The sequence below is a fragment of the Apostichopus japonicus genome, chromosome 6, assembly GCF_037975245.1.
Source record: "Apostichopus japonicus isolate 1M-3 chromosome 6, ASM3797524v1, whole genome shotgun sequence".
Taxonomy (NCBI): domain Eukaryota; kingdom Metazoa; phylum Echinodermata; class Holothuroidea; order Aspidochirotida; family Stichopodidae; genus Apostichopus; species Apostichopus japonicus.
In genome coordinates this window covers 8,056,816-8,079,104 of record NC_092566.1, presented here as the reverse complement: position 1 = coordinate 8,079,104, position 22,289 = coordinate 8,056,816, and the positions used below count along the sequence as shown (strand labels likewise).

Below are 22,289 nucleotides of genomic sequence, written 5' to 3'. Positions count from 1 at the left end.
TGCATTGGAAACTTTCTGGCTTAAAGGGAGTTTTACTTCAATTATTGCAAGTTCAATGCTTATGTTGGCTCAGCCTTCATCCCCGTTCCTAGTCAACTTACTTCACAAAGTTGCACATTAAAGAGGGGTTAGCAATAATAAAAAAATTCTAAATATTTTTATGTAAAAGGGTGCTAAAAGCTTCAAAATATTTCCTATTAACCGTTAGAACATGGAATAAATAAAAGACATCAAGTATAGAGGTACACAATAAAATTTATTGCACATCCACATCAAATATTATAAATACAAAGCAAATCAGATTTACAAATAGTGAAAGAAAAACCTTTGAAACTTAGCTGTAAAATTAAAATGCATCCTTTGGGCTGAGTTTGTCACCTCAATTCCTGTTTTAACATATTTTTTTGTCCATTTTGACTTTTCTTTGAAGAACATAGCAAAAATCATCACTGTAAACTAAAAATTGCAACTGAAGTATTGGCAGTATTCAAAACCTGAAAAATGTGACCTAACCATGCTGGATTTAAATATTGTGCAGAATTTGTCGGGGGGGGGGGGGATAAATTCCAAGCTCCATTTTAGGTACAGTATGATAGGGACATGAACATTTCTGCACGGGCCAGAGGCAAATCAAGGATTTTATAATTTTAAACTTGGTTGTTGGAGCCAACTGTACATGAGTCGTCCCTCGTCAAAAGATTAGACATGAGATGTTACATTCCGAGGCTGACATTAGGTGTAAGTCAAATCAAAAGGAGTTAAACCCCTGGTCGACCTGGTTGTGGTAATACTGTTGTGGTACTGTGGCACACAGTTGTGGTAATACTCTTGAATTTGGTGTCTGGTTGAAAATAGGAATGTAGCTGGGAGGAGTGTTCATCTTCCTCCCCGACTGAGTATAAAAATCCCTGGTTGGGGCATGGCTTGGTGAGAAAAAGGAGTTTTCAAATAAATTAAAATTACAAAACTCTTAAACACTTCCAAATTCAGCCATGTATGATACATTATTTGTTGTTACCACTTTATGATGTGCACAGGTGCAAGGCATGTGTAAGCACAGTAAATTTTGCAAACTGTAGATCTCTTCTGCTCCTCACAGGCTCTCCAAACTCAAATGCTACGCAGGTAGTTTCACCTTATAAAAGACATGTGGAAGTAAATACGAGGCAGAGATGGCAGATGCTGATTGCAAGTTTGTTTGGCTTTCAGAAAAATGGAAATAGTTACAAGAAGATATTCTGTTACTATTGCACCATGTGGAGTAAACTAGTTATTATTTTGCACATAAAGTTGTAATAAGAAAGCTTTAAACTGTTAAAAACCATCTCAGCTGCCATAACAACAACAAAAGAGAAAGAAGACTTTCGGCTCATACTATCTGGTAGAAAATGGCAGTTTGCATAAGTTACTTTTAACCCGCCTTCCTGAAGTTTCAATCTTATTTGCAAACCAAATCTTTGTTTGCTGAAATTTGTTCATTAGAATGTTTTAAGCCAAACCATTAACAGCGACTTTGCGGAAACTCATTTTATAGTACTGATAACTGTCAGTTTCTGTCTGTGTCAAGCAAAGAGTTACCTTAGCCTTCTACTTGAATGTTTTACTTTAAATGCTGTACTTGACCCTGAGAAAAAACCTGGAATAGCGAGAATGCACTTGCTTTGCAGACAGGTAAGCAAAGGGGGAAGTAAATTTGTGTTCTGAGACGAGGCGACCGCAAATAGGGTTTTAGCATCGGGCTGTATAGCTATCACCAATGACTTCTGCTGGCATTGCTGAGATGTTACTGTATTTCAGTTCTTGCATAGATAGTTATTTTGATTATTAGTCTCTCGGAACCTAAATAACCGTAACATTACAGTTTGAAAGTATCGGTTTAACTCAAGGAATCCTTTATATGACACATGAAGTCACCCTTATCAAAAGATAAAAGGAAAGTAAAAAAAATACCAGTTCGACCATTTAAGGCTTAAATCTCTAACTTTCTGATAAGATGACTCCTATTCTGCATACAGCAACATATCCCCTTGATGCTTTCAAAATAAGAATCCACATGAAAGATCCTACAAATAGCAAGGCACTTTGCCTACCAATGCAAAACAAATTCAGTCTGGGCATTGTACTAGTTGTGAATTTAGGACACCTTTCCTTCATATAAGGACTTCATACAGAAACAGCTACCATACACCTGACGGCCTCTGTTAACTTCTGTTGATTCTCAGACTTATTGAAAAAGTACTCTGAAACAGTCACAAAGTCACATTTACCTTTATATGACAAATGTTCAGTTAAATATTAAGGACAGGATCTACTTCTTTCAATTAAAGAGTGAATTAGTTTAGAACAGAAACCAACTGTTGGGACATGTTGCTGTCACAACAGATCATCCAACATAGGAGATACCAAGGGCGGCGGAACCGGGGGGGGCACAGGGGGCACGTGCCCCCCCACTTTTCCTCAGGTTAAAAATGTGCCCTTTTTCTACATACAAATTTAGGTGTCTCAAGTTAGCAAGAGGCCACGGAACGAGAATGTGAACTCGGGAAAGGCCGTTTCCAGCCATCTGAGGGGTTTGTAAAACTGTAAAAATTTTCTTGCACGCTCCGCGCCAACCGATGGTGGCGCTCCGCTCAGATAGTCGTGCATACAACTTTGCAAATCCTGGCTACGCCCCTGACTTTTAATGAATTTCTGTGGGTCAAACTCAAAGCTATTTCGAATGGAAACAATTTGTTAAGATATTGACAAGAAATAAACTCTAATTCGGAAGATTCCTACATTAGCAACTAGCATGATTTCACCTCATCTTGTCTCAAAAGAAAACCTGTTCCTTGTTTCCCAATTTGCACATTGGATATTGCAGTGCTAGTATGCATAATTTCCTTGAGGGGGGGGGGGGGGGCGGCGGCGTTGATAGAGTGATGTGTATACGCAAATAAGATAATAAGAGTTATAAAGGGTACTAAATATAAGGCTGCATCAGTCCAATCGAATTTCTGCAAAGTGCCCTTTGGTGTCGGTGCCCCCCCACATTAAAAGTGCTTCCGCCGCCCTTGGGAGATACCTACATTTGTTAGGATTGTTGATGAGAGATCTCTTTCTCGTGTCAATTCTCCAATTTTTACCTTCTGTTTTATTTAAAGCAATCTTGCACTCTCACAATTTTTATGTTCTAACCTCCCAGCAAAATTTGATTGACAATTTCTTTTTTTTTCTAAAGTGCGATCAAACATGGGCGTCATGCTTCTGTTTTACATGCATTAGAAATGTCAAGAAAATCCACTTTGTGTTTTGGGGAATTAATCACATAAGATGCTTATACCATACCATTCTGCATCCCTGTGGTTAGGGAGACATTTTTATGTAGCCTGTATCACTGCAGGGGTGATGTGTAAAACCCCAAAATGTTTCTATATCACTTTTTTTACGGGCATCTTGTTTTAGTTGGATTTTGTCCAATTCTTCATAAGTATATTTTTCTTCTAGTCTCCCAACTTTTGGGGTGGAAAATTATTAATCTCCCTACTTAGGCACAAGACAGGTTGGCAGGTCTGTGTCTAACCTTGATGCCATGGTTGAGAAAAATGAAGAGAGGTGTTGCAGTATTGCAAAACAACTTCCATCATCATGACAGACAAAAGGTTGCCAGTAATATGCTCTGAGCCAGGCAACACCAATCTGCCAATCTATGAACTGTATTCTTCGAACATCTTCTCTTCTTCAAACTGCATTTGTGAACAATAAAATGAGTCAATTTCATCATCTGAGAACATATTACCAGGTACCGACATAACTGACCACCAGTAACATTTACTGTACCAAACTGCCAAAGGAAGAACTTCCCTCTTTCATCTACCGTTGCTTCTCTCGTGGGTTCTACGCTTCCCAGTAATCCCTTCAGGTCCCAGTCTTTAAGTTTGCCAACTCTTCTGTGATTATCTCAGCCAACGCTTGGATTTCCAATTGCGGAAGTTGCTGTTTCCTGCCAATCGTTTTGGCGACTTGCCTCGGATGATCACCCTATCGTCAGAATTTTATAAAAAAAGGTGAGATTAACTATCGATCACATCAAATTGTTAGAAGTAATTATAAATGCATTTCTCACCTAGCGAGACAACACTTCAAACTATATTACAGCGACAGGTACAGTTAAGGAATTTGCAGTAAAACCAATTATATGGAGTAAAAAACAAGAAGAAGAGCCAATGTGAATTTAAGACAAATTAATTAATCAATTCTGATAATTGGCATGATCAATACAACAGATTCTCCATTTATGAGAAACTTTTCATTATGTCGTTGATCTCTGCAGCCCAGCACTGCTTAGCATATGGTGACTGTGAGCATGAAAGAAGGCATCGCTACAAACATGACTATGTTTATTAAAAATGAGATGTTTAAGACTTTCAGAAGGTAAATGTGAAATAAAGACAAAGCTGTTTTAAGATGGGGATGGATATGGGAGGGTAAGGGAGGTTGGGGGGGGGTCTGGTAGGTTAGTCTACAGCATCTCAGGTTCATATCTGTTCTTAACAGCTTCACCTCAGGTGAGAGGATAAGGCCAGAGTGGTTCAATTTACCTTATACATCATGTAGCATATTATTACAGCTTGTTGATTTTCAAACTGTACTTCTAGTACTTCTTCTTTCTTTGGAAGGTCCTCGGCTAAGTGAGTAAAGAAAACAAAGAGGTACGTGAGAGATTTACTTTTAGATGAAATATAAAGAGATGAATTAAATAAATTGACAAACAGTATCATAGTCTAAACAAAATTTACTGTATTACTGTTTCAATCTCCCTTCTGGTTTGGAGGGCATTCACTTCTTTTGCTTCGATATTTTCATCAAATTATCTTCTTCTAACTTGTGATGATGTATCAAAATTTGGATACCCTCCATATATATATCGTTAACTTTTCATTCCCATATGGTATGACAGGATTACCTACTGTACTTAAATTGTCAGCGTGTCACTATGACATCACACAGGTCTATTTCCCTTGAAGTTCACTTTTGAAACAACTTTAGCAATTGGCAGTTCTTAGCAGTTGTAGTCATTTGAACTGTCAACATAGTACGTAAGCACTGGATATCTTCCTCCCTAAGTCAAACTACTTACCTTCTGGACTATCCTTTCAAACGGTCATTTCTCAAAGCTTAAACTATATTAAAGAGGTAAGCATGGACTCCTAGGATCCATTTTCAACAGTCTATAACTTATCAACTTGACTTTGATAACAAAAGAAAAAACCAAGAACAACTGAAGTCATATTTTATTCTGATGAGATGAGGTTGAAACGACTGAATTGTGTTTGTATCCAAGACAAATAAAAAAAAATAAAGGAAAAGCGTATATTCATTTCAAGGGTTCTATCACTAGTACTGGTATAAGAGAGAGTACAACTTTGAGGATAAGCATATTGTACTATACAAAGCTATATCTTTGTAAATAAGTAAAATTCAAATACTGTATCAATCCCTATTGGTTCTGCAGACATTTAGCATTCCAAAGGAAATATTTTTCATAGATACTTTACTTTTTTCATCTTCTGATGTAGCAACTTTCTTGGGCGGGGAATAGATATTCTTGTCCGGACGTTTCCAAGCTTGGCTTCTAGACCTTCTTTGCTGTTGGCGTTGGGCTTTCACTTCTTTGTCATACTCATCTCTAAGTCCCCCCAAAAAAAAAAATGGATTGTCAATGTAAGAAAACATTCCATGAGTTCAAGTAGTACATGCTCATTAGTGACACTGTTACAGCCTTACCCCTTTATTAGGCAGGGAATAAATTTTAAATTAACACTTAGCAAAATGCTATAGCATGGTGGGCTCATAATTGACGCACCTAAGGATTGGATTGACGATGTCTGTCAACATAAAATCAAAATCACTCAACTGCATGCATTTTTCATATGTGTAGTTCCTCACAAATGTAATGATCTCAAAATATTTATTGTTCTGTGCCTACGCAACGTACAATTGAGAAGAATTTGACCACAAAATGTCTGCTGTGTCAAGTTCTTTCATACCCCTAAATTGACACATTCTTCGATAAGCTAACTGTAGTGTAGGCATAAGTATACATCCATTGACTTTGGATGCTGTTTGCTATACTCTGAACCTCTAAGCTCAGACAGGTCAGGTCCCGGAGAGTAGTTGTATCATATTGAAGTAATGTTGGTTATTTTTTGGGAGTAAGATTTCCAAATGTCAAAAAAATGTGTAAAACTGGGGGGAGGGTGTTAAAAGCTTAAGAAATACCACAATTTGGTCAGCAAATAGCTGAAATGGATTCAAACTCATGACATATGTAATTCTGCTTGACTGCAAAAAGTTTAGGTGGCCTGCTGTTTCGTTGCTAGTAATAACTGAAGGTGCGTCAATTACGGGGGTGCGTCAATTATGAAGCCTTTACTATACAAGTCAAAGAGACGTATAGTGGATTTTTTTATGGTGGGGCTTATTCGCAGGGCAGCCCTGCGAATAGCCAGACACATAGACCTTATTCACAGGGCAGCCCTGTGAATAGCCGGACACAAGTATCTTATTCACAGGGCAGCCCTGCGAATAGCCAGACACATACACCTTATTCGCAGGGCAGCCCTGTGAATAGCCAGACACAAGCATCTTATTTGCAGGGCTGCCCTGCGAATAGCCAGACACATACACCTTATTCACAGGGCAGCCTTAGGCTGGGTTAACGGGCTCAGTAATTTTTGGGGCTATTCGAGTTTGCTTCTGAGCACCAGCTATCTTTTTGAGTCTTAATTGGGATCGAGCCTCTATATTTTGAGGAATTTATTGGCCTTTGGGATTCCTATCTTAATGCTGTTAGGATTGGTTTTGGGAGCCTAGGGCCTTAAGATTGAACCAGTCTAGCATTAGTACCGCCAACATAAAAAATGTCATCCCTCATTTTCACCTTTGTTTTTGCAGAGTGACTGCTCATTTGCATGTAAAGGTGTGGGAGGGGGGGTGTCACACCCTTCACCATATTGGCTTTCAGGCAATATCGGCTTTTGGGGAATCCCAAGATAAGCTCCCTTAAAATAAAGCTTTTAAAATTGAATTGCTGGGGTTCCAAAAATTAGCTTATGAAGTGGCTAAGACTATTTGGGCCCAAAAGGTGGCTTTTCAAGGCCCATGAACTGACTGGTATCAATAGCAAAACCTAATAATAAACCTATTTTCAAAATCGTCACAGCCCTGCGAATAAGGTGTGTTTGTCCTTTAAATGCCGGGCTGCCCTGCGAATAATCACCTCGTTTTTTTATACAGGAACCATAACACATTAACAGTATAGAGACAAAATTCTGAACTTTCAAAACTGCAACACAAAATTTGAAGACTAAATTGTTCCCTGGAAGTAATGGTAACTTGCAGAATACAAAATGTAAAAGGTCATGAAGTCGGTGCTCTTTGTGCCTGCTCGTCAATGTCCTTCATTGTTGAAACATTTCAATTTTGTTTTAGTTTTTGCACATGTGAAATCTTAGATTCTACTTCGCGAAAATGCTCCCTATGTTGTGTCAATGCGATGAGACGGCGTAGGTGTAACTGTAAGTTAGTCACAGTCGGAGGTAACCCAAGCATCCCGCACGCTAATTTCTGGATTAAAAAACAATAATTACCTGTCTATTTGATTCTTAATAATTTGTCTTAAAAATCCGTGCTTTTTGTCCAATCTCGCTGTCTTTTCGACAGCCATGGCAGTTTTACCGGTCGGGACGATTATTTGTAAATATTTGCATTACAGTGTAGGCAGCCGAGCATAATACGCATGTGCAAATGATGACGACGTTATAATCAATATCAATAACATATCTAAAATTGAATGGTCGTATGTACTGAGAGATTATGTACATCATACGGTTATTACGTACATTGCAGTGCGAACGATCATATTGACTAGCCTAGGCGATTAGTGTGATATTACTACAGTAAGTTACGTCGCGTAATTACGAAAAGGTAAGGTCTTGTACCGTATTTGTAAATATGTCGGCCCATTGCCACATTTCGTTCTTAGAATGACTAGGTATTTAACTCACGATAGTGATAACATGTTTACGCTTACTTTGAAGTGCCTAAACAAGGTATGACAGGCTTTGGCCAGTAGTACTGTTCTATAGTGTTAGTTAGTGCTAGGCTAGTTAAATTTAGTGTAGGACTAGGCTTAGCCTACAATTACAACGCGAAATCGAACTTTGGCCGAAACAAAATTTAGCCTAGGTGTTACTTTGGTAATATCTAATTCGATATTACTGCGGACATTGTGATTTCTTATCATAAGTGTTATTGTTTGCCCATCACCTGTAACTTTTTTATTTTAGCCTAGGCCTAGGCCTAGTACTAGTAGGACCAACCATTCGTTAGTAAGTTTACTTATCGTGGCTATTTGCTTGCTTCCACATGGACAACAATGTACATTATTCTGCCCCACTGTTTTAATTTTATGCAAGTTACTTCCCATTGGAGAGTGATTAAGCAGGAAACAGTTTCAACACTGTTGGAGTACATGTGACCATCCCTCATTTTGTATTAGCCAAGTAACCAGACAAATCGTAGTAACAATACTAGTGTTTTGGTCAGGAATAACAATAAGACACATTCTTTTATTACACCCAGTTGCTTGATGAAAGTTGAGAGCATAACTGTTTATTCCTTGAAGTGAAATAACAAATAATAGATCTTCGGGCACAGAACGGAATGAAGTTTAGTTTGATAAGTCCTGTACTGTATTAGAAAGATGATACAGATGTATAGTAGAGATCATAAATTACATGATCAACGTCAGACTGTACTGTGCACATTTATGTACAGTAAATTGAGCTTTTCCATCTGAAGGCCGTATTACGCATTCCATTTTAAAGACAACCAAATCATCAAATGGTGTCTATGTTAGACTAAGTAGTCCAGCCGTCTTTAATCGATGAGCTTACAATGTTCAATAGGCCTTTTTCTCAGAGACTCATACAATGCCAGGATTTCACATCACGTCAAATATCACTTCATGACTCTTGTTTCACATTATCAAAACCAATCATAACTTTTGATACTGTACCATTAAACCTTCACTGATTTACTGACAAATCTGATATATAGGTCTGTAAGTATGTACTCTTCACTTTCGTTCAGGAATTTGTGTCAGTAATAATCTCAGGATTCAATATCAGAATATTTTTCAGAAGTCGTTCAGTCTTTAATATCTAGATCTGTTTGTTTAAAAGTAATTTTTTTCTCACTGTTGTCTTTGCTAGCATCTTTGACATCATACATGTCAGTACTTATTGTACCAATGTTTCATGGTTCACTGTGGCTCTCCAGTACCTGACTGTCAACTTAGCTCTAAACTTGTAGTGGTCTTGGTTAAAATTGTATGGATACATATTAACATAGCAATAGAAAAGGGCAATCATTTATTAAATTTCAAACAGTTTATTGTCTCCCATCAAGAATTGAACAATTACTTTCCGAGTCCTGCAGATGTATTTACTTGTGTTTGGTTTGTGTCCTTCAAAGGTAGCACACAGCGCACTGAACTGTTAATAGTCCTTGCCACCTATTTGTGAACTTGAGATTGTAAAATTCAAATACGGAGGGATTGGGCAAGAAGTAGCGTTTATGTCAGTATCATGAATATGGGATATATACTGTACAGTGGTTGTCTCCATGTTGTACAGTAGACTAATTTGTTTTTGCCATTGCAATACATTTCATTTAGATTGACCAGATTCATTGATGAATGTGTCAGTGTCTGTTCACTCCATAAATTTCATTTTGCCAAAAAAGTTTATAAATTTCCTCAGATTCTGGTGGACTGAAGAGTCACCCTTAACATCAAAAATATTAAAAGAAACTGTATAATATTTTTTCTTTCTGTGTACTATCTTTGTAGCTACTGTTTTTTTTCTTTCCAATTTTAAGTCCAACACAGATTTATCATTTACTTCTCATGCTTATTTAGTAGTTGTCCTTTTTCTTTTGTTTCCTGTTCACAGGTAGTCCAAGGTTTATCATCCATAGATCTGTTTTCCAATTACTTTTTAGGCAGCTGAGTTGATTCTTGAAGAGATAAGACAGGAGGCTGAATGAAGATACCATTCCTGTCATTCAAGATGGATACTAGACGTAGTTTGTGCCTTGCTTGTAAGAATAATTTTCATTTTGCCCACAACTCGTTCTGAAAATGTTGATCTTCTTCATAGTGAAGACTTTGCTTTGCATCTATTTACTTCACTCCTCTCTCACAGTACAGTAACTTCTCTCCAGTCTTCTTATGCACTTTCTTTGACCTGCTGTAAACCATGTCATTGTTGTCTTTTTATTTTTACACAGTTGTATAAAATATACATGTACTGTAACTTCATAGTTAACAACACATAGGCCATGTAATCTGTGTATGCACAATATGGAGCTCCAGGCTTTCAAAAATTTCATTTTGATGAGCAATTCACTATGTTGAGTTATACCCAGAGGCTTACCAAGTATGATTTGTCCATAAAAACCTTGTCCATGCTTCAAACCAATATACCTTAAAGCAGACAGGTATGCAGTGACTCCTCACTCGTACTCATATTCTAGCATAGTGTCATTACCTGTTCTTGACCTTGGATGTGTTTAAATTTTTTACTTGTACATGAGACATTTTCATTATCGGTGGAAATGAATTTTGTACACATACTTTTGCTTAGAGTATTGTGCTCTTACTCAGAGCTAAGTTCTCGTACTCAGAGCTAAGTTCTCGTACTCAGTGCATTGTACATACATACCAGCTGTACTCTGTACTCATGCTGTTTTTCGAGTACAACAGCATGAGTACAGAGTACAAGTGCAAGTCTGCCTACACTGCACACCATGTACAGTACACGATCATTTGTATTTAACTGTTGACAATAGCCACATCACAGAACTTTGTGTTTCTCTTGGTATATATACACATTTCACAGGGTGGGTGCCACCATCTAGCATGGTGTTTAATTCTCCCAATATTGGTTGCTAAGTTGACAGAAGTATTATTGAATTCTCTCATAATATAAATCCTTATTTTGTACAGTATGATATGTTGCAGTTTGACTGGATTTGAAACAGTACCTGTATTGAACAGGATCAATTTTGAAGACTTTTGGAAAAGTGTTTTGACAAAGTGAAGGAAATCATTTAAGGTAACAGGACACACTGTCTTCCCAGTACTGTACCAACTGTGTCATCGCAAATATTAGTTTGAACATGCAGGTATTGAAATAAACTTTAAAGACAATAACATTTCGAATTTTCAACAAAAGTGACCCATAAAAGAACCCAAGCACGACAGCCAAGCATGAGAGTTCTATTTCCAAATTGCAAAATTCTTTGTCCATATCTGCTTTTGGGACTTTGTCGGCATGGTGATTATATAATTGCGTTCTTCAGGAGTCAGGACTTATTGAATTTATTGACGAAGAGTTAATTATTTCTACTGATATGATTCACTAGAAGGTATAGATAAAGGGTTAAATGAAGCAAAGCGAAAAAAAAAATAAAAAATAAGATTTCAAAAGTGATGACCTGCAATCTGCTAAAAGTACTTTTGTTCACCGTTCTGCTTGGATTTTCAATGAACTCATTGTCAGTACTTTTGAAATTAGCCTATACCCACAAACAGTACAATAATATGAATAGGCTAATTCCTAGTACCCAGGTATTGTACATGTGTGTATCTGTTGTGCAGATCTCTGATGTATATATTGAAGTAACTTTATGTGTTCCTTTACCATACAGTGTTTTGTGCTTCTCTATCCAAAGTCCTTTTTTTGTGTCGTTTTTGCCTTGTCTCTTGGTAACAGCATATATGGATTAGCTTTTGAATTGAATAGCAAAAATTAGCAAAAAGGACAAATTTACAAATAAGGCCATGACCCCTTGCAAAAGTATCAAACTAGATTTCAGCTATTTCAGTTTAACTTGAGCTGTTGATTGACCAAACGAGTAAACAGTCGTGAGTTGGTTGTTTACATTCTCCCTTAGTCACATGATAACGATGCAGATAGCATTATTGAAGTGAAGTTGGTTCAAGTTGATCCTAAGTTGTGACCTGAACTATTCACCTTACACTCTCCTTCAGTATCATAAACCCATCTGTGTCTGTCCCTTTGTTCAGTACAGGTCTCTGTATGAATCACATGACCATAGTGTAGTGTACTGTTGTATGCAGATTCTCAGGATGTTGTGTTGTTATCATGGTGTTTTCTTGCTAAGTTATTGTTGCTCCACATTATATTGACCAAAGTGGTGCATTTAATTATTTCGGTAGAACCAGTCTGACTGTCCCTCTGTACAATACTGTATGGGAGTCACATGACATAATATAGTGTACTGTTGCTTGTCATCTTCTCAGGATGTTGTGGCATCTTGGTGTCATGTTTAAAGCAGTATTATTGCTCACATTCTGTTGACCAAAGTAGTACATTGAACTATTTTTCTGTAGAAGCCACTATCCATTTCTACAGTATATGAGTCACATGACTACATATTCTATAGCTTCTCGGAAGGTTGCATTTTCTCACTATGTTGAGTATTAATTATGGTGTGTCATGCTATGTTTCAATTGTTGCTCACTGTTAGCTGATCAAAATAGTACATGCTTGAAAATGATTTCTCTAGAACTACTGTACATTGTGGAGCTGTCCCTTTCTACAGAAAATGTACAGTCAATTGATCACATGACTGTACTGTAGCAGAGAGTGACTCTGTAGGTTGTATATTCTCAGGATCTTGTGGCATACTGTAATTTTACAATTGTTACTCACTTTTTTGCCAACCAATGTAGTTCAGGCTGAACTCAGTAGCTCAATTAAATCAAGCAAACAGAGTGAAATGAGTCTCTGGGTTTATGGACTTAACCGTTCTGGAATTTTGTGTACAGTGGTACTGTCCATTCCCTATGAAAACCAATGAAGATTCCATCAGTAATAACTTCTTTGATGCTTAGGACTCCCGAAAGAAATTGCAGACCTGTATTAACATGATCGGTAACCTTTGTGTAAAGTTTTATGTCCATGTGTTTTATTCTCGTTTCTTTTCCATCACCAGTTTTACTATCCTTTACTGCCGTTGTTGTAAGATGCGAGACGACGTCAACCACGGAGTTGCCGTTAACTGCAACAGGTAAATCACAGAGTAGGCTTCCTGCTGTACATGAAAGATTGGACAGGCAATTAATCTTGAGAATGGAGAGCCAGAAGGAAATATTGAATCAAATTTGTGGACCATGACACTTATGCTACAGGATATTTACCAACTGGGAACCCCCTCCCTCCCCCCTCCCTCCCTCCCCCTCCCTCCCTCTCCCTAAAGACAAAAATCCTGGAAAAACAACAATTTTCTTTTCACACTTGTGCATGTTTAATATTCACTTTCCTATCTACCTAGAGTACTTGGCACTAAGACTTTGGAAAGGTTTACTTACACATTGTCCATCAGCAATGTTGCATTGTACATCACAAGTATATACCCAACTCACAAGCTCCCCAAATTTACATGTTCCTCCCCCCCCCCCCTCTTATTTTTGGTCGTTGAAATGAGTTCATTGTTTCAGTTAATTTATGTTGGTTTATAAAAAAACATTTGCTCTGATGTTACTGTATTTCCTGGGCCACATCGACATGGTGAATCAAACCTAAGCATCGAATGAAGATATGAATGCAACTTGCAGTTGTAAATTTGATGAGAAAAATAATCAGTAGTCTCCTGAATAATTTACTGGCAAACATTCACTGATTTTTGCTTTACTCTTCATATTTCACAATCTCAGACCACTCGACTGATTTCACGACAATTCTCACGACAGAGATTCTTACGATAGAGAATGAGGCTCTGTCTACGGAGGGCTCTACTGTACCTCCTCTATCAACGGTGAAGCCGAGTAGCGTCCCTCCAGGTACTTTCATTTGGAATTTTATTTGCACGCTTTTCCGGGAATTTTTTTTTTTTAACGGTAGTCCGACTGTCCTATTCAACCAAAACCAAAACGAGCAAAAAACAGCTTCGGTGTTCATCCGGTGGAACACCAGTTGTTGACATCAAATTCAGCTTGCATTTTAACTACAATACCCGTAAAAATTGGTAAAATGAATAAATTGATGTAGTCCTCCGTCATTTTGGAGTTAAAAAAAACTGAAATAAAACAAGAATATAGGTAGGCCTACAATTTAACCAAAGGGCAATTTTACTGGCCCAAAGCTGGTGTCGTATTCACCAAACCTTCACGTCTCTCCTACAGTGTACATATTGGTCAGTCTTCGACATTTTACTGCATTGTCTCTGACAATCAAATATTCTGTTCGGATAACCTTAATAGTAAGACATGGTTATCCAAGGGTGGGTGGGGGGGAGCCAGAAAAAGTCCCTAAAAACTTTGTCTATGTGTTTGGCTGGGTCAAATAACAGAATGTGCACAAGTGACTGTGTGTAATCATTTTGGAAAGTTCTGAATCTATAATAAATAGTGTATCAAATAGTGGTAGTGTTAGACAGAGTGGTGGTAGGGGAGGGGGTTGGTGAGGGTGGGGCAATAACAACATTGAAATTACATGATTGAACATTTGTTAGTTCATAGCCCCGTTGGGTATATTTCTACTTGCTATTGGCAACTTATTTGTACACTTTGGCAACTTATTCGTGATTAAGTTATTTCTCATGGACAACACTGCTACATTAGACATCTTGCCAAACATGTTGATAACGGAAAATTACAGAAGTAAAGATCTGAATATTTTTGCATTGTGCAATTTCATTTCTGTATCAAAGTAGTTGGTGACTGTGGGGGAGCTGTCTGTGGAGAAAATGAAGAATGCACTGGAGGTGAAAGCCCTGTCTGTGATTGCAAGGAAGGCTATCAAAGAAATGCAGAGACCAGTATCTGTGAAGGTAAGAATTCAGTCAATGTAAGATATTGCACTTGTAAGTATTTATTGTATTTATTTCACTCTGCACTTCCCTGTCTCCTCACAACAACTGCATTCTCGCTTCACGGTGGCTTGAACACTTAGTAACCTTTTCATATCACTGTCCTCTCCTGATGCCCATCCCAATCCAGTTACCCCACACCCCCCCCCCCAACCTCCTACATCCTACCAACCAAAGTATAAGGGCTGACTTGTATTATTAGTCATTTTACTGGATTTCATTCTGTCAAAGTGGACTTACAGCTAAGGTGGTCAAAATCACGATGTTAGATTTTCCAACAAGATTAAAGTTTATTGGGAAGTACAAACAGCCAATCTTTGAAATAATTTTTGAGTTTTATAAAGTGAATTTTTTAGTAAAAATCAGCTATAGATATGCTGGATTACCCATTGAATCAACTCATTACATTGACCAATGAAAAAATCTTGTCACGGAACATGCTCCCTAATCAGAAAACATTTGGTGCGCTGGGTCATAGCATGGTGTAGAATTGTGAGAAAACCTTTTTCAAGGTAGACACAAATACTAAAAAGGGGATATTCCCTGGCATACAACGGACACTGACATGGCGGAGAAGAATAATCTACGCTGTTAGTCAAAAGCCTCATCTCAATACCTCATTCATAACGCTAGATAAAATATTGTTATATGAAAGGGAACAATTTTACCAGATAAACCATTCCTTGCTCCAAAAAGTGGATCATTATTAGTTGCATTGTCTCTGACAATCAAATATTCTGTTCGGACAACCTAATGGTAAGACGAGGTTATCCAAGGGTGGGGGGGGGGGGAGCCAGAAAAAGTCCCTACAAACTTTGTCTATGTGTTTGGCTTGGTCAAATAACAGAATGTGCACAAGTGACTGTGTGTAATCATTTTGAAAAGTTCTGAATCTATAATAAATAGTGTATCAAATAGTGGTAGTGTTAGACAGAGTGGTGGTAGGGGAGGGGGTTGGTGAGGGTGGGGCAATAACAACATTGAAATTACATGATTGAACATTTGTTAGTTCATAGCCCCGATGGGTATATTTCTACTTGCTATTTGCAACTTATTTGTACACTTTGGCAACTTATTCGTGATTAAGTTATTTCTCATGGACAACACTGCTACATTAGACATCTTGCCAAACATGTTGATAACAGAAAATTACAGAAGTAAAGATCTGAACATTTTTGCATCTTGCGATTTCATTTCTGTATTAAAATAGTTGGTGACTGTGGGGGAGCTGTCTGTGGAGAAAATGAAGAATGCACTGGAGGTGAAAGCCCTGTCTGTGATTGCGTGGAAGGCTATCAAAGAAATGAAACGACCAGTATCTGTGAAGGTAAGAACTCAGTCAATGTAAGATATTGCACAAGTATTTATTGTATTTATTTCACTCTGAACTTCCCTGTCTCCTCACAACAACTGCATTCTCGCTTCAGGGTGGCTTGAGCACTTAGTATCCTTTTTATATCTTTGTCCTCTCCTGATGCCCATCCCAATCCGGTTACCCCACACCCCCCCCCCCCCCGACCTCCTACCAACCAAAGTATAAGGGCTGACTTGTATAATTAGACATTTTACTGGATTTCATTCTGTCAAAGTGGACTTACAGCTACAGTAAGGTGGTCAAAATCACGATGTTAGATTTTCCAACAAGATTAAAGTTTATTGGGAAGTACAAACGGTCAATCTTTGAAATAATATTTGAGTTTTATAAAGAGAATTTTTTAGCAAAAATCAGCTATAGATATGCTGGATTACCCATTGAATGAACTCATTACATTGACCAATGAAAAAATCTTGTCACGGAACATGCTTCCTAATCAGAAAACATTTGGTGCGCTGGGTCATAGCATGGTGTAGAATTGTGAGAAAACCTTTTTCAAGGTAGACACAAATACTAAAAAGGGGATATTCCCTGGCATACAACGAACACTGACATGGCGGAGAAGAATAATCTACGCCGTCAGTCGAAAGCCTCATCTCAATACCTCGTTCATAACTCTAGATAAAATATGGTTATTTGAAAGTGTACAATATTACCTGATAGACTAATTCCTTGCTCTAAAAAGTGGATCATTATTAGTTGCATTGTCTCTGACAATCAAATATTCTGTTCGAATAACCTAATGGTAAGACAAGGTTATCCAAGGGTGGGGGGAGGGGGAGCCAGAAAAAGTCCCTAAAAACTTTGTCTATGTGTTTGGCTTGGTCAAATAACAGAATGTGCACAAGTGTAGTCATTTTGACATGTTCGGAATCTATAATAAATAGTGTATCAAATAGTGGTAGTGTTAGGCAGAGTGGTGGTGGTAGGGGGTGGGGGTGGGGTCGGTGAGGGTGGGGCAATAACTAGTGTTGAACCGATTATGCATAACAGAAAATACCGATTACCGATTATTTTTTCCATTATCGTACCGATTCCGATTCCGATTATTTGAAAATGAGAAAATATCCCGTATATACGAAATCGGCAATAAAGTTTGACAGAAACAATAATTGTTGTGATTTTCCCCTGTTTCCTTTTGCTTCGTTGTTATACAAGGCTCTAAGGTATCATTTTGTATGTACCAAATTACCTCTGGAGTTTCTCGGAAAGAAAAAAAAGTTTTTTTTTTTTAAATTTCCAAAATACGGAAATATGACATCCTACCTAGTCAGTACTGTGCTAAGCGAATGGCCTAACCACCTCGGCGTGAATGTCACCTGTTAATGGCTTGAAATGGGCTAAGAATAGTTACTCAAAATATCCATCTCAAAAAGTATCTCAGACAAACCATCCATCTTCAATCTTTACCAAAGTGTAAATTTTAATGACATGTTGCCTTCATTCCGACATTATTTTCTACTTATTTTCAGTATTATACTGTTTATGAACAAATAGAAATGTTACGAACTTCAAGTTAAACATACCTATTCGTTACCTATTTAACTCTATTCAGGTTCAATTAGAAAATGTAAGCTTAGGCCAATCAAACTGAAAAGCAAATTGTACCATCGTAGCTTGTTTAAAATTACTCTAAAATGTAATACCAGATTGATGTAAAGAAATAATAACAACTAGAAACTACTCCAATATAAAATATAACATTCCCTATATAAGACATATCACTTACAGTACCTTCCAAATAAATGCCGATTTCCAGCAAATTAAAAGTTTGCTACGCATTTTTTTTTTTTGCAAACCGATGGTTAGGCTACATTTCTCATTGACTTAGTGTGGTTGTTAGGCTAAAATGTGGTCGAAGATTGCAGTTTCCGTGGATATTTTTATTTTTTATTTGCGACACAACTAGAGCGAATAAACAGATGGCAAGGTTAGATTTCCATGCAGTTGACTTAGTGTGAAGTAAGGCTACCATGTGGTCGGAGATTTGTGAGGATTTTAGGTTATTTTCGCTGGTACTGAAATTGCTTCGTGCACGCCGTAATTTTCCACGGTAACTTCCCGGGGATTGTGCGTGACCTTACTGCACTGCTTCAAATTTGATGCGAGATGTGAAAACTGTTTGCGCGATTCGCGCTGCAACTGCAATTCCTAGCTAAAGCAAACGCATGTCACAATTAATTTTACACAGACACCTGATATAACGAGGGCGATTTTCTTATATTCTTTTTCACACTCGTAATTGTGCTTTAGGAGGGCTTTTTAGCAAATCGCTCCCGCTTATTTCCGACCCTGTCAAGCACATTCGTTAATTCGCGAAATTGGTATTGCTGCTATGCCTACTGTGCCAAGAAATTTGAAGTCCACTAACCACGGGGGAAGCAAAATCGGCGACCCTGGCAGCGTAAATTGATGAAAGTATACACTGTGAAAGAAGTATAGAGGGTGTCTTATTTTAATATTTCGTAGTAAAAGAACAAACCTAATATCAGTTGATATTTTCAACTTCCATATGTTTTTGAATAATGATATTTTCACCTTCCATATGTTTTTGAATAATCGGTATGAAATAACTGGTATTCCACGTAATTTTTACCGATTCCGATTATGTTCCGATTATGCAATGTTCGTACCGATTCCGATTAGGTTAATCGGTTGAACACTAGCAATAACAACATTGAAATTACATTGATTGAACATTTGTTAGTTCATAGCCCCGATGGGTATATTTCTCTTCTTGCTATTACACTTTGTCACCTTATTCGTGATTTAGTTATTTCTCATGGACAATACTGCTACATTGGACATCTTGTTAAACATGTTGATAACAGAAATTACAGAAGTAAAGATCTGATCATTTTTGCATTGTGCAATTTCATTTCTGTATCAAAGTAGTTGGTGACTGTGGGGGAGCTGTCTGTGTCGAAAATGAAAAATGCACTGAAGGTGATAACCCTGTCTGTGATTGCAAGGAAGGCTATCAAAGAAATGCAGAGACCAGTATCTGTGAAGGTAAGAGTTCAGTCAATGAAAGATAATGCACAAGTATTTATTGTACTTTATTCACTATGTACTTCCCTGTCTCCTCACAACAACTGCATTCTCGCTTCAGGGTGGCTTGAGCACCTGATTAACCCCACCCCCCCCCCACCATCCTACATAAACCAACCAAAGTATAAGGGCTGACTTGTATAATTAGTCATTTTACTGGATTTCATTCTGTCAAAGTGGACTTACAGCTAAGGTGGTCAAAATCACGATGTTACATGTTCCAACAAGATTAAAGTGTATTGGAAAGTACGAACGGTCAATCTTTGAAACAATTTTTGAGTTTTTATAAAGAGAATTTTTTAGCAAAAATCAGCTATAGATATGCTGGTTTACCCTTTGAATGAACTCATCACATTGACCAATGAAAAAATCTTGTCACGGAACATGCTCTCTAATCAGAAAAAATTTGGTGCGCTGGGTCATAGCATGGTGTAGAATTGTGAGAAAACCTTTTTCAAGGTAGACACAAATACTAAAAGGGGGATATTCCCTGGCATACAACGGACACTGACATGGCGGAGAAGAATAATCTACGCCGTTAGTCAAAAGCCTCATCTCGATACCTCGTTCATATCTCGAGATAAAATATGGTTATTTGAAAGTGTACAATATTACCTGATAGACAATACCTTGCTCCATAAAGTGGATCATCATTAGTTGCATTGTCTCTGACAATCAAATATTCTGTTCGGATAACCATAATAGTAAGACATGGTTATCCAAGGGTGGGGGGGGGAGCCAGAAAAAGTCCCTAAAAACTTTGTCTATGTGTTTGGCTTGGTCAAATAACAGAATGTGCACAAGTGACTGTGTGTAATCATTTTGAAAAGTTCTGAATCTATGATAAATAGTGTATCAAATAGTGGTAGTGTTAGACAGAGTGGTGGTAGGGGAGGGGGTTGGTGAGGGTGGGGCAATAACAACATTGAAATTACATGATTGAACATTTGTTAGTTCATAGCCCCGATGGGTATATTTCTACTTGCTATTGGCAACTTATTTGTACACTTTGGCAACTTATTCGTGATTAAGTTATTTCTCATGGACAACACTGCTACATTAGACATCTTGCCAAACATGTTGATAACAGAAAATTACAGAAGTAAAGATCTGATCATTTTTGGTTCCTTGCTTTAGCAAAAGGAACCTATGCAGTCAGGTTGGCGTGTGTGTGTGTGTATGTATGTATGTATGTATGTATGTGTGTGTGTGTGTGTGTCTGTGACACTTGCTTGGGTACGCTCTATCTCAATAAGGGAATGTTGGATTGAGGCCAAACTTGGACTATAGATCCGCCATATGGAGAAGGTGTGCCCTATTGTTTTTGGTGCCCACAAAGGTCACCAAAGGTCAGTTATGGTCCAAAAACCGAAAATATTAAAACTGCAATAACTCCCAGTGCCAATGTGCGACAAGATTGATATTTTGGGACAAGTTGTGAACTGGTTAGGGGAGCAATTTCAAACTTAACGGTCATGTGATCCGAGGTCACCAAAGGTCAATTAATGATAAAAAACTAGTATTTTTGCAATAACTTGAGAACGAAATGTCTGTTAGGGTTGGGAGTTGCCTCAATGTAATCCAATTGTCGACCCGCATCTGGGTGACCCTTGACCTCAATTTGACCTCTGGTGACCTTTTCGTGTTTTTGGGATTTTTACAGTTTCGATGCTATTTTCAGATGTCAAAGGTACCTTCTGATCATAAATGTCAATAGGTTGACCCCGTGTGACCTTCGTGTGCGAAGTTATATGGGGTCAAAGTTTTTCGGTCGGAGTTAGGATGGTTGTACAGACTTTTCGTTTTGTTTTTTGGAATCAGGAGATTAAACTACATCAGAAACCAAGGTCAAAAGGTCAAAGGTCACATTAGAAAAAATGTGCTTATTTTGGGAGGAAACGAGCAAAAAAGAAAATGTTTGGTTTTGATGCTAGATTTGGATATCAAAGGTACCTTCCGATCAAAAATGTCAATTGGTTGACACCCGTGTGACCTTCGTGTGCGAAGTTATACGAGGTCAAAGTTAATTTTCACACATTTAATGCAACAACTCCCAGTTCCAAGGTGTGACATGGTTGATATTTTTGGACAAGTTGCAAATGGTATAGGGGAATATTTTCAAACTTAACGGTCATGTGATCCGAGGTCACCAAAGGTCAATTAATGTCAAAAAACTAGTATTTTGGGGGTAGAAAATGGGCAAAGAAAAAATGTTTGAATTTTTATAGTTTGATGCTCTAATTTAGGTCTCATCAATCAAAAATGTCAATAAGTTGACCCAAGGTGACCTTTGTATGTTAAGTTATATGAGGTCAAAGTTAATTTTCAGACATTTAGTGTAATAACTCCCAGTGCCAACGTGTTACACAGTTGATATTTTGAGACAAGTTGCATATGGTATAGGGGAATATTTTCAAACTTAACTGTCATGTGATCCGAGGTCACCAAAGGTCAATTAATGATAAAAAACTAGTATTTTTTGCGATAACTTGAGAACAAATTGTCCGTTAGGGTTGGGAGTTGCTTCAATGTAATCCAATTGTCGACCCGCATCTGGGTGACCCTTGACCTCAATTTGACCTCTGGTGACCTTTTTAGTGTTTTGTGGATTTTTACAGTTTTGATGCTATTTTCAGATGTTAAAGGTAACTTCTGATCATAAATGTCAATGGGTTGACCCCCGTGTGACCTTCGTGTGCGAAGTTATATGAGGTCAAAGTTAATTTTCAGACATTTAATGCAATAACTCCCAGTTCCAAGGTGTGACAAGGTTGATATTTTTGGAGTAGTTGCAAATGGTATAGGGGAATATTTTCAAACTTAACGGTTATGTGATACAAGGTCACCAAAGGTCAATTAATGATAAAAAATTAGTATTTTTGCAATAACTTGAGAACAAATTGTCCGTTAGAGTTGCGAG

At 37.7% G+C, this 22,289-nt stretch overlaps 2 protein-coding genes across 28 annotated transcripts in view; one reads left to right on the top strand and one right to left on the bottom strand.

Annotated features, from left to right (window-relative positions):
* Window positions 1-237: 237 nt before the first annotated feature.
* Window positions 238-7,801, bottom strand: LOC139968856 (UPF0561 protein C2orf68 homolog). The gene is made up of 4 exons (XM_071973431.1): window positions 7,632-7,801; window positions 5,538-5,668; window positions 4,581-4,666; window positions 238-4,020 (listed from the first exon to the last, which is right to left on the bottom strand). The coding sequence occupies exons 1-4, from the start codon at window positions 7,706-7,708 to the stop codon at window positions 3,898-3,900; spliced, it is 417 nt and encodes a 138-aa protein (XP_071829532.1). The 5' UTR covers window positions 7,709-7,801; the 3' UTR covers window positions 238-3,897.
* Window positions 7,802-7,812: 11 nt separating this feature from the next.
* LOC139968854 (uncharacterized) overlaps window positions 7,813-22,289 on the top strand; it is a 35,849-nt gene continuing 21,372 nt past the window's right edge. For 10 of the 27 annotated variants that reach the window (XM_071973414.1, XM_071973409.1, XM_071973404.1 and 7 more), the window contains exons 1-7: window positions 7,832-7,968; window positions 9,999-10,146; window positions 13,069-13,143; window positions 13,790-13,915; window positions 14,785-14,904; window positions 16,154-16,270; window positions 19,211-19,330. In XM_071973414.1, coding sequence (XP_071829515.1) covers window positions 10,089-10,146; window positions 13,069-13,143; window positions 13,790-13,915; window positions 14,785-14,904; window positions 16,154-16,270; window positions 19,211-19,330 — 616 coding nt within the window. In that variant the 5' untranslated portion in view covers window positions 7,832-7,968; window positions 9,999-10,088. Of the gene's footprint in view, window positions 7,969-9,998; window positions 10,147-13,068; window positions 13,144-13,789; window positions 13,916-14,784; window positions 14,905-16,153; window positions 16,271-19,210; window positions 19,331-22,289 lie in introns of all 27 variants that reach the window. The other 17 variants (XM_071973429.1, XM_071973421.1, XM_071973418.1 and 14 more) reach the window with 10 other exon arrangements.